The following is a 12878-nucleotide window of genomic DNA, read 5'->3' as shown; positions in this document are numbered from 1 at the left end:
TATACGAAGGACTCGTTAAAGGCGAAACTTCACTTTTATAGTAAAAACAAGAAATTAAAAAATGTTTGTAAACAAATGTAAAGGAAACCTCAGACGAATCGGTACATTCGATTTTGAGGAAAGCTTCGTAATCGAGATCTCTCAGATGCCGCTTTCATATTCCTTTAAGAATCCTGCGTGAACTTCCTGGGCTCTCGATCGGACTATTTTGTTCCTAACCTTGGGGTTTCGAATTCACCTTTGAAGTGCATCGATCGAGATCGTTTGATCTCTCGGTACTGGCCATGGGGTCGGAATTTCATGCAGGTGTGCATTGGAATGTGTCGTACGCATGGACACCTCGCATTATGGACACGAATCGATAACGCGCTCTCGATGCTTTCCACCGACACCGGACAATATCCTGAACGGTGCATCGGCGCTGGCTTGCCTCCGGAATCTACTCTCTATGCCATAACTGCATTAACCATAACCCTCCGCAAGTTCGCCGTATTTCACAAGTTTTTATCCCTGACCCTTGCGATGCCGCGCCTTCAATTCCGAGGCCTCCATTTACGAGGGGTCTGCCGAGAGAAATGCTTTCCTCGCCATAAAAGAAGATTACGAGGGAAATGATAACAATTCCTTGTAAGTCTGATCTCGACTCTGGAACGTTCCTTTCAGCTTATATTAAAAAGGAACTCGACCCCAGTCTTTTGTTGCAAAGAGAAACTCCGAGGCGGGCCAAAAAATGGCGAAGAATGCGAGTTGTCGCCGGAAAAAGGCAAGAGAGCTCGTTAGTTTTCTTCCCCTTTTCCGTTACGACGATACGCACAATTGTTCATGATGTACCGTAAAACAAATAATGAGAGTAATTGCTCCAAACCCTAGATCGACTAGTGTAAGGAAAGGTATTCATCGAATTTACGAAGTACAAGGACACTATCTCTGCACGACCTCTTTAAATCCGATTTCCTGAATTTATCCTTGGATAAAGTCCATCTCGTTTTCGTTATCAGCGCAGTGATTCTTCAAGGAGAATGCTTTGAGAGGCAGAAAGGGATGTTGATCGGAAATTGATAACGATCCCTCGTAACGTCGATCACAAAGCAGTTTTCCCTCGGTCTACAATCGTCGCGCAGGGACGAGGATTTCCCCTCGTTATAATGGAAATCTTTGATCAAAATGACGAAAAAGCCAGCCCGGAATCCAGGGGGGAGCGGGTCGAGGAAATTGGCCCGGATTTCCCTGCGCCGCTTACTCGGCTTGCTCTAACGCCGGGTACCTTTGAGGTCCGAAAATTCCGAAATAGAGATATTTTTAAAGGAACTGGTTTCCCAGAAACTAGTTAATTTTTCGAGGACTGAAAGTTGGACGTTTCTTCTCCGGGGAGGTTCATTTGTCCGTACCTCCAGAGCGCCGAAAATAGGATCTAATGACGCCAATAAGAAGCCCGCCCTTTACTCGATCGGCCGCAAAGAAGCTCTTCCCGGAGTTCTTTGCAAAGGGTGGTCCTGGCACGGTGACAAAAGCTGAAACGCCGGAAGCTGAACCGAGGCGGAAAGAAAAGTGTGTCAGGTTCCTCGTCACTCGTTCTGCGAGGCGATAACGATTTAATGCCATCAGCAATATTTTACGTCCACCACCCCCCGGCACCTGAGTTTCCCGGGGCAAGAAAATACCGAAGGCGACCTCGAGGTTCATCGACGAGTTTCTCTCCGCGTCGTCGCCGGCGAAAAAGAACCACCGCCTTCGTTAACCGTTAACTCCGCGTCGATTCTTCGAGGTTTGCACTCAATTTTTCCTGTTTTTTTTTCCTTTTTTTTAATGCAAACCACGTAGAGTTAATTACATAAATGGCGCATGGCGGAGCAGCGGAAGCGTAATCGAATGACCCGAGAGGGGAGGCAAAGAATGTTTCTTTCTGCCAGGGAAACGTCGTCCCCTAGTTCGTCCAACTTTCTCGCCATCCCGTCGTCAGGACGAGAACTATTTTTCGGTTGGCGGAGCCGGGGTTGATAAATGCGAGGAAATTCGGCGGGTTCGGGGAGTCTCCTGGAAATTGGCGAATAACGAGGCGAAGGAAACCCCATCCCAAATCGAGCCTTAACGTGTCCCGCGGCGACGCTCGAAATTGATAATATCGAAATTTACATACGCGATGCACCCCAGGGTGGAGGAGGATGCTCGAATTCGTATCATTTCGATTCCGAACACGTAGCACGAGGACGTTCTCGCGGCGAAGGGTCCAGATGCGCATTTTCGCGAAACGGACGGATTGGCTTGCTCTTATTGGGGTTTGGTCGAGGGATCGAATTGTCGTCTCCGTTGGCCCTCGATGTGAATTTTATGCCGAGCGAAGACTCCGAGTGTCTCGGATCTCGGGGAGTCTCTACGGTCCATGGGCTCCAGAGTTTGAAATTAGGATAATTAGAGGCAGTTCCAAGTGGAACCAAAGCCGGATCGGATTATGCACTCGCGCTCCTCGCATGCGCCGCCTTAAATCTTCCCTTCGGCGACCGCTCTAATGATGATAAGAAATGGCCCGGAAGAAATTTACGTCCTTTTGTCCATCGCCGGGGTTTTCTCTTTGCGGTAATTCCTGCGCGGTGAGAATATACAATGGGAAGAGGAGAACCGAGAAAAAGGGTCTTTAGCATTCTATAAATTCTCCTAAAGTCGTTGGAACGAATCCACCTACCGCGCCTTCCTTCTTTATAAGAGGTTATATTTTCATCAACGCCCGAAAGAGGTAACGACGGATCGAGTTGAAAACACCGGAAAGTATCAGTTACAGAAAGCTCCTCCGATTTAGTCGCGAACGCGGTGAGCAAATTTCATTCGTTCATGAGAACGAGATAATTCTCATCAAGATGCAGCGCCTCTCGGGCTCCTCCAGATTCCCTAATAATTTCACAGCGGGAGATTCCCCCCGTGATAAAAGATGTATAATTCCGGCCTTCCTGGGGGAAGGGAGGTTCTGGGCCGTAACAAAACGCTGTTCGCCCTATCCGCGAGTTTGAGGTATATATTCTCTTCCCCCTCCTCCTCCTCCTTCTCCTTCCTGCGCACTCGATAAACCAGCCAAGCTATTCGCGAGAACACTTGGCGTTCTCCGTTTCCTCGAGATTCTCGGAGCAGGGCCATGCTGGAAACCAGGCTGCACTTTTAAAAAAAGGATAGGTACCACTAGAGAGGTCCGTCACCGCGGAAGAATCGCAAAACTGGGGTTTCCAGGAAACGTAACCCTCTGGTCATATTTGCTTTTGCAGGAGGACCCAGAATCCGGTGAGAATGCGGGACCGGCTCTCCTGGTACATGGTCTTTCTCATCCTGCCGACGATTCTACTGGCCAGGTCACTCGACAAAGGTAATGCACCCACGTAATTGCGGTCGCCTCGTGGACAATCGCTTGCTTCGAAGAGGTTAAAAGCCCTTTCAAGCGGCGTTCGCCAGTTCCTCCAAGTTGTCGCTTTAATTTACCGACAGGGTGAATTAGAGCAACCCTTTTCCGAAAGACGGTGCAACCGGCAACGAGAATAGCCGGGGGGGATATATAAATCATGGAGATTATAAGACGGAGGAAATGTCTCAGGGTGTTCGTACAAGGTTCGTAGGTTTATAGAATGTTCATAGAAGGTTAAACAGGTAAGGTCTCTTATCCTTCTAAACCCTGACAGAAGTCCTTACCCCGCAAGAGTAATGCTATAGCATCTTGTTATGACTACATCATTTTGCACAAATGCAAAGAAAACAAGGAAAAAAGGAGCAGAAGAAGATACTCGAAATGGGTATCCGTTCAAAATCAATAAATTTCTTGTCAAAAAGGAATTATTTTCACATGTGTCTTTGCGTTCTCACGATCACTTACATCTTGTGTGTCAAGATTTCTAATGCGCGCTCAGGATTTTCCTGACGATGCGGTTAAAGCGAGATATTCTTGTATGATCTCCTCTTGATACTTGAATGTATAGACGTAATGTAAAATTGTCTCCTCGATTTCTGTAAGCTCTATGATTTAGACTCGATCGGTGCTCGTTATCGTCGAGAATACGGTAGGGGTAACCAACGAAGGGGTGCGCGTGGCTCCTCTCAAGGAACGTCAAGACGCGCGACGTTACATCCAATGTCAACAATTTCTATCGACGACTAGCAATTGGAGCAAGTCCTTGGCAAATATTTGCGGCCAACCTATTTCTTCGAGAACGAGTGGACCCGGCGAGTTTGCTCTCGTTTTCATGGTGGAAGTCGAGCCGACCCGTTTTACAAAAGTTCGTGCGTCCGTGCGCTGTCAATGGTCCGAGGCCACTCTAAGGTGCACAACGAAGGGCGAGCCGACCCTGAAGGAAAATCCCCATTTCCCGTATTCCCATTCAAACGACGGAACTGGCGTTTCTCGGTGACGACGATCATCGGAGCGAACGAGATCACGCGAATGAAAAGGGCCGATCGGTCGACCCAACGTCGCGGAAAGGTTTGATTTCATTTCCCTTCGGTCACGCACACGTCACGGGGCCAAAGCGACAATCGAGTCACTCTTCCGTTCGCCTCGGTTTACAACAAAATGGCACGAAACTCGATTCCGGGGCTCGAGTAAACTCGTTTACAATAGCGCGTCGTTCCGCCAATTTTCCCCCAATTAAAAGCCCCCGACATTTTGCTCCTCCCCTGTCGCGCCCTACGCTTTCTGATCTCCAGGGGTAACACCCACGACTCTCGCATTTCTCTCCCCGGAAATGAAAATACAGGGCGGGAAATATATTCTAGATGTTCCTTCGATAAACGCGGTTTCGAATTTCCCGCCGCGAGTGAACGATTCCTCGGCATCGATCCACCCAGCCGCGGGTAATTCCTTCCGGGTGGATGTCGCGTCGTTCCTTGCATGAAACCAGTGTCATTTCGTGTTGAGAATAACCAATTGCGTCCCTTGAAGAGCCGCATAGGTGCTTCGGCGTTCAAGCAAAGGTTTCAAACGACGCGCTTAAACGCGCGACTGGCCTTAATCCTTCCGAACGAGCCGGAAGGCAACCTCGGCCCTGGTCCCTTTACGGACGAGTATTCCTCGGAACTGCATGAAATACGACCGGGAAGGAGGAAGGAGAGGCACGCGAATAAATAAACGGAAATAGGATAAATAAAAGAACGGGGATAAAGGATAAAGGTCGATATGGGCAGGAGAGGATATCGACGGTCGAGGGAGAAATATCCCCCGGGTGAAGACTCCTTTCAACGAAGATTTGAGTCCCGTATAAAGAGGCGATAAACCCCCTTTGCCCGAGTTTGGTTATATCGCGCGAGTCTTCGAGGGGATTTTAATTTCTCCCAAGAAACTGAGGGAAAAATCGAGTTTTGCTCATCGAAGGGACAGGACATTTTCTGGGGTCGTTCGACCCTGCACGGGTGCTCGGCGTACCATGGAAGCGGTGTCACTTCGCATTTGGAATAACCAATTGCAGACCTCGAAGACCACCTACGTACTTGGTCTGTTCGAGCGGTGCTTTGAAACGACGCGCTTAAACGCGCGACTGGCCTTAATCCTCCCAAATGAGGCAGAAGGTAAGCTCGGTGCGGATCGTTTACAGGAAACACCTATTCCCGGGTGCGAGACAGAGGGAGGAATAAGCGAGAGGAAAGGGTCGACGTGGAAAAGAGAGGAAATCGAAGGTCGAGGGAGAACGGTCCTCCGGGAAGATTTCCTCGTCCTTCGGGAACTCGGTTGGAATAAGGATTCCAGTCGAGTCCCGGGGTCAGAGGTCGCTCGTGGAGGGTTGATGACCCCTTTATTTTTTCCCGAGACTATCGATCGCGTCAGACGTCGATCGAATTAATTCCCGCCATTTCTCCGGGCGAGAAACTGGAGGAACGGCGGCGCGTTCCGGAGGGAGAAGAACGGGAGGTTCTCCCCGGAATCTTAGTAGACGCCTCTTTTTAGTCTTAGAGACGTTTCCGAAGATTGCGAGATGTTTCCCGGAAGGAATGTGGGACGACTTTCAGCACTCGGGGTGTTTCTTTCGTTTTTCTCTTTTTTATTACGTTCGAGTTCTTTTTCCTTCTCGGCAGGATTACCGAGAGAGCCGGATGGACGAAGATGGATATTACCTCGGTACGTCTGCGAATATAGGGCGAACAGAAACGCGGACTTAAATGGGTTCTTCCGTTACTTTGATAAAAAAGGCCGGAAGTTCTTCGCAAACGTAGTCGTGGAGTCAGGAGCGGATGTTTCCGGGGAGGTTCGAGCGGGAGATTAATTCCCTAAATGAATTCGCCCTCGTTGTGTTACCTCCGACAATGAAATGCTCTTTAATTATTGCTAATAGTGCGCCTCTCACTCCCAAAGCCGACTCGCGTTGTCCGCGATCGAGGATTAATTAATCAAATCGCCGCAAGTGGCGGCGCGGTTAATAATCCTGCCTCACACTTTACCCGCGAATCGCATTGATCAATTTTTGAATCGTCGACGTCCTCATCGGTCAAAAGTGCAGGACGAAACAAAAGACGTAGAAAAACGTTTCAGGTAAAACGTCCACGATATCGCGCTTTAATATTAGGTTGTCCAGAAAGTTATTTTTTGCCGTTTAAAAGTCATTTTCGCATTATTTCCCCGGTAAATACCATTTAACGCGCACACTTCGCACCTACCCTTTGATAACGACAACTGTGTCTTAAATATTAATTTCTGTTTTATTCAGACTATTTAATTAAAGGCGGGGAAAACGTAAATTCGGGTAATTTTCTTGTACGAGTTGAAAATGAACCGCAACACAACTGTAGTGGCTCGCAATGTCAACGATGCATTTAGCCTAGGAACCGCTAATGAATGTACGGTGCAATTGTGGTTTCAAAAGACCCACGACTGAGACCTCTAGGCAGTGGGAGGAGGAAAAGAAATAAAATTTAATATTTAAAACGCAATTATTGTTATGAAAGTGCAGAGCGAAGCCTGGTACCAAACGCGGGCATAAAGGAAAAACGAGTTTACTCGAGAAGGAAGCGTGAAATCGCGAATTACGACGCAGCAAATCCACAACATCTTTCGGGACGACCTAATACGTCCTCGTAAATTCGTGACGTGGCATCGCTAAGGAATCGGCGATTCCCTCCACGAGGACCCTCCGCTCGAGTTAAGGACATCGTGCGGAAGCCGTTCCGGGATCTCGGTAAGGACGCGCACCGTGGGTTATTTACTCGCTTTACGATTCTCGATCCGCGGCCGTCGAATGAAATCCCCCTTTGTGTTTATCTCGGTGGATCCGAGGTCGGCGTAAAGCGTCCGCATCTTGAATCCAGCCCGAAGAGGCAGTCTTGGCGCCGCCGCCTACTCCTTCGCTCCTAGTGCCGCTACGAGCGGTCGGAGCAACTAGACGGGGTAAATAGCCTCGTATAAGCCTGCATTGTCTCGGGGAAACAAAAGGCAGGTAGCTTATGCCCCGCATTCGAAAGCTCAAAGTTCAGTCTCGAGTGCCTCTTTCCTCTCGGTCCGACCTCGCTCCTTCTGGACTCCGCCTTGACTTCCGGAGATCGGACCTCCCCCGGGAAGTGAATTAAGATTTCGGCCCCGTCGATCCCCGAGGCCGGAGGGGATCCCTCCGGATTTACCCTCCCGACCTAGGAAAACCACCCTACTTCGACTTCCGACAAACTTCGGCCCCGCGATATGAGATTTCCGCCCCTTAAACGCGCCCAAATCCCGGGATTTCTTTACGGGTAGAGAAGCGAGCTACGCTTGAGAAACGGACTTTTGAACGCCTAGCAAAGGACGATATTGCTGATAAAGTGTCACTTTACTGCGGTAATAATTGCACCGACAGTAAAATACTTTGCGATTGCTTGAAGCTTGGTCGTAACCGTGAGCTTCCTCTGGAACGAATGGTTGCTAAATTAGCGAGTAAACTTGCAGCGACGGGAATAATTGATATCGTTCTTCCTCCTCGATTAAACGTACGATGTACAGAACGTTCGCTAGTGAAGAATATATTACAACCGTGAACAGAGTTTCTGTGGCCCCGCTAAAACAATAGCTTCTGTTATCCATCGATAAAAACATTTCTACAAGACGATTTGGCTGGCCCATTGTCGAGGGCGGACATCAGCGAAAATGGGTAAAATTTTGCGTTTTGAGCAAAATTTAACAATACATTTGGAAATCAGTGAAAATGATTCCCTCCTTTGAAAACCAATTGCCTTTGAGTTCATAAGATAAACGACAACTTGATTCGATAACAAGCGACGAGTGGCCTTAAAATTCTGACAATGTTTGGTGGTTTCCAACGATTTCTAGGGATTTTTTGCTCGTGACTTCCACGTGATTACGAGCATTAAAATTCAGGTTTTCTTGAGGGTAGAAATTCGGGTTTTTGACTGTGAATTTTCTGCATGTACTGACCCGTTACTTGATTAAAATTCGAAACGAAACGTTTCTTCCTCGCGGAAAATGGGTACTCGGCGACTCCTTATGACGAGCGATGCTATTGTCTTCGTACTCGGTCGTTTCGCCGATGTCGCGGTTCAATGGCGCGCGAGATCGGAATCTCGTAATTGTACGCGGTGTTCTAAATAACGGAACCACGAGCTAGAGGGGTTCGAGGAGAGGATCCGAGCGATTCGTAGGTGCGAGGGTAACGAGCACGAGAGGTCGGAGGGAATCGAGTTTATCTCGCAGCCTCGATCTAATCACGGGGATTTATCGGCAAGAAGCCGCGCCGGCTGTTCGCCAGGGGAAACGGCCTTTGCTCGTTCGCAGTCGGGAAGTCCTTTATCGCGTCGATATTATTGTGTATCGTAAAAGTAACGAGGTGAGAATTTACGACGGCGTGCCCGACAAAGGGAGCGAAAGCTCGGTTTTCCATTCGATGAGCGTATCGCTAATGGTTGATAAAATTGACGAGCCCGACTCCCCTCCACCTAGGGCGTTTGTTTTCCCTTATTTTTCTCTTATCCTTTGTAATCGGAGGAGAACTCCATCGAGCGAATTCGTCCGCTCCATCGAGCTCTTCTCCGAGACGTACTTTCTTCCTTCCGTGAGATAAACCGATTCGCGCAAAAATTGCTCGACCTATATAGGAGGGTCCTTTCAGGGCTGGAAACGCGACTCCATATTTTCGAGTCGGTCCTGCAATTTTCATCGCCTTTCTTCCCCGTCCGGGCGGGAGACGATTGCGCGATAATTGCCGGGAAATTGGAGTAGAAGGACATCGAAGTTAGAAAATTGACCCACGCTCGAGAAGAGGGTCGCGAGTCTTGATCACCCGCGAGGAGTTTTCGACGATCCGTGCTTTAATGGCCGGAAGTAGGTGGACGGACGTCGAACCTGTCTCGTCCGTCGCGGAACTTTTCAATTTCGAAATGACGGGACGACGAAGTTTCTCCGAGAGTCGGCGGGGCTCTAATCGGCGCGACACGGTTCCGATTTCAGGTTGGAGCGCGGCCATTCCGCTGCGGCCACCGGGAAGCGTCCCGAGGGATACGGGAAGTGGCTTCGGGCATGGGAAGCGTGTTACTCGCGTTGTCACTTGTGTACTTATTTAAGCAGCGGTAAATATCAACGTTTACGGCCCTCTCAGCGAGCGGGAACCACTTGCTGCCGGCCCCTCATTCTCGCACCCCGTGAATTATTCAGGCATCGGGCGAACGAAGTCCGCCCGTCCGTCTTTTTCGTTGAAACGGGGCATGACTTTGCCCCAACTTTTCACGTGGAATTAAGTCCTCCGACTACAGCTTATAACTACACTGCAGGCGATCAGATCCGATTGGAAGAGATCCAATTAAGGCAAATCTACAGAGTCGAGAAAACGTGTTCCCGTACAAAGTTTGATCTTGAGACGTTTAACACCTATATGCAATTAAAAGGCGACCAATTTTAACATTTGTTAAAACAAAGTCGTGAAGAATTTTTCGGGCTACATTTTCATGAATTCCGTTGACAATTGTCTTGTCCGAGTGAAGTTTAATATTCATTTCTAACTTTGTACGGGAACATTTTCTCCCACTCTGTATTATTCTTCTTATAGAATTATATATTTATAACGGCTAAACTTTGTTTAATCTGCTCTGGTCTGATTTGATCGCCCGAGCCATAACCTTAGGTATGGGGGGCAGATTGGGGAGATAAATGTCACGAGACCCTACCCAGACGTGGTTCTACGTAAATATGTGCAGTTGGCGGCAAAGCTATGCTTCCGTCGATTTTTTTCTCGTTTTCCGAGCAGGGGAGGTTCTTATTCCCGCACCCTTAAGACGGATAGAAGTCTCTAAAGTTTGCCCACCCATCTGTGCACCTCCGGCGAATGCGATCTGCTCCCTTCCACGCTCGAGTCTCGAAGTTCGATCGGACCTTCGAGTCCGAGTTTATTCCAGGGAGACCGAGTCTCCTCGGCCTTATCCTGCCCTCCTCGAGGCGCGATACTCGCGAACAAAGCCAGGGTACGGAATTGCTCTCTAAGCCTCGGGAGATCTCCCGCTATACGGCGCCGCTTCAATTTGGGAATAAATCGCCGGATTATCCCGGCTGACCGCCGTAATGGCGTCCAATCGCCGAGAATCGACGAGCTATACGGAGAGCGATTTCCTCCGCCGCGTCTTCTCCGGGGACGGAACTACGTGGAAAGGCCGCCGACCAAAAATCGAACGACGGGAATTTAATAAACGATTTTATTGCCTCGTTGGATAGGTCCACGAAGCGAGGGATACATTTGCGGGCGTTTCGTTGACAGGGAAAGTTTCCGATCGTAGCCAGACGAAAGGAGCTATCCCCCGGTGCCGAAGTGGCCTTTTCAACTTTTTCCATCAACGCGGAGCTCTTTCCGTGCGTTTCGCTCTGCTTTTCCGGTTTCGGAGGAAAGTCCCGTCCCGGGGCGGAAAACCCGAGGTCTGCCCCGGGTTTACGTTTGCCGCTGCTGACGCGCACTTCGGACACGGACCTGTCGTAACGATCTATTGGAAACTGGATTTTCCCGAGATTTTTCTCAACAGTTTCACCCTTTCCGATCGGGACTCGGAACTACGGGGTTTCGGGATCATTTGTAAATCATTCTTTCCCTTGGTTATTTGTGATTTTGTGGACCAGCGAATGACGCGAAAACGAAAATCTCGTTGCGTGAATTCTGATTTAAAGGTAGGAATTAAAAGTAGGCCCAAGCGATGTGTCGGGTCGTGACGCACTGACGATATTTTTTACCGTGATCCCGTTTATCTTATATAATGATACATAGAATTAGTAGTTCAATTAATATCAAGATGTTCGTTGATAACAGCTGTAGGTACACACATCAGTAGTGAAATGGAAAAAGAAATTGCAGGAGCAATTTGTGTAAAAAGAGAGAAAGAAGCACGGATATTGGATACAGTATATCACTAGAAAACGAGAAAAATTTGGAAAGTTTCACCGTCTTGCGAACGAATATGAGACCGGTGAAGAGCGACTTCTTATATGTATTTTCGCATGCAAAAGGAAGAATTCGATTTTAATATACGACCTTATAGTAGAGGATGTCAAGAAAACCTATGCAATTTTTCGCAAGGTACCCGCAAAACGTGTCCACCAGCCCTACGTTGTCGCTAACAATAAGTTAGAAGTCGCGACCTGACTTAAGGTTATATGAAAGTGGCATTAAAGAGGTCTCGTTTATAAAACTTTTCTCCGAACCGAGTGCACCAAATCGTTTCAAACTTAACAACGCGAATGTGAAGGCTATAAGAAAGGTCCTGACACCCATAAAATTTAAATTTTAAAAAAATTTACTTATAAACATTTTAAAAACTGTATAAATTATTATATCTCATGGGTGTCAGGGCCTTCCTTACAGCCTCCGCATTCACGTTGTTAAGTTTGAAACAATTCGGTATACCCAGGTCGGAGAAAAGTTTCATGAACGATTGACCCTTCGGATAGCTCATACACATCCCCTTAAGGTGGAGTGAAACGCCCTTCAAATCAGTCGATTCGAATACATTTTTTTTTAAGGGTATTAGACCAAACTGTCCGAAACTTTGACGCATCACTCCTGATCATCTAAGAATTGTCCTGACACATTCAAAATTTGGATTTTTGGAAAAACTTTTTTAAGAGCCCAGACCAGAACCAAAATGGCGTCGAGCTCTCATATTTCGATCAATATACAATTATCGAAGGCTCTGATATGAGAATCGAAAGGGTCAGGACAATTTTACGACAATTTAGAACACTCGCATTTGAACAGGATAAGGGCAATCGAATCGATAAACTCGCATTTGAACAGGATAAGGGCAAAAAAAGTGTTGTATGCGCTTCGATGCTAAAACGATGGGAATACGGGGTCTCGGAGTGAAAATTTAATTGACTTGGAAATCACAGGGTGTCCCCCTGCAGTCAATTAATCCAGAGGATTTCTGGAGTTTTACTTCGATTTCTTGATATTTATTATACGAAAACGACAGGTGTAGTATGCCATTTAGTACAATATTCAATGTAATTCGACACAGCTGTCAATATAAAAACGAACGTCAGCAACGTAGGCATTTAGAAAAATCTTCTTTATCGACGTCGATCAAGTTCCTCGACGTGTTTCACTTCACCTTAACGCACTCGACGCCACGATGGTCACCGGTGACTGACGCACACGATTTAATATGATACAATTAATATAGCGTGAACTGTAAAAATCTGCGTCCGTCAAAATACGCGTTAAATGCGTTAAAGCCGGAGAGCTTGGAACGAATTCGCGCGTATCTCGCCAATTGGTACAAATCGCCTCGCCCAGCCGAAGCGAACGCGATTTGCTCGGCCTTTTCTTCGCCAGGCGAGGGAAGAATTGGACGGGGATCCTCCTGAATGGGCACAAATAGAGCCGAGTTTCAGGCCGCGCGGCCTCGCTAATTCCGCCGTATTTTTCGCGGGCACGTTTGGAGAAACGGGGCGGAATTTC

The 12878-nt window shown here is 47.9% G+C and overlaps 1 protein-coding gene across 2 annotated transcripts in view; it reads left to right on the top strand.

Moving 5' to 3' along the window:
- Nucleotides 1–12878, top strand: part of LOC105698456 (zwei Ig domain protein zig-8) — an 80820-nt gene that overhangs the window by 30712 nt on the left and 37230 nt on the right. The window contains exon 2 of one of the 2 annotated variants that reach the window (XM_012422737.1): nucleotides 3252–3349. The exons of the other annotated variant lie outside the window; for it this stretch is intronic. Coding sequence (XP_012278160.1) covers nucleotides 3274–3349 — 76 coding nt within the window. The 5' untranslated portion in view covers nucleotides 3252–3273. The remainder of the gene's footprint in view (nucleotides 1–3251; nucleotides 3350–12878) is intronic. 2 annotated transcript variants of the gene reach the window in all.

The sequence above is a fragment of the Orussus abietinus genome, unplaced genomic scaffold (genome assembly GCF_000612105.2).
Source record: "Orussus abietinus isolate OABI.00-Male unplaced genomic scaffold, Oabi_2.0 scaffold62, whole genome shotgun sequence".
In the NCBI taxonomy this organism is placed as follows: Eukaryota; Metazoa; Arthropoda; class Insecta; order Hymenoptera; family Orussidae; genus Orussus; species Orussus abietinus.
The sequence above is the reverse complement of the archived record's forward strand: the minus strand, read 5'-3'. Positions and strand labels throughout refer to the sequence as shown.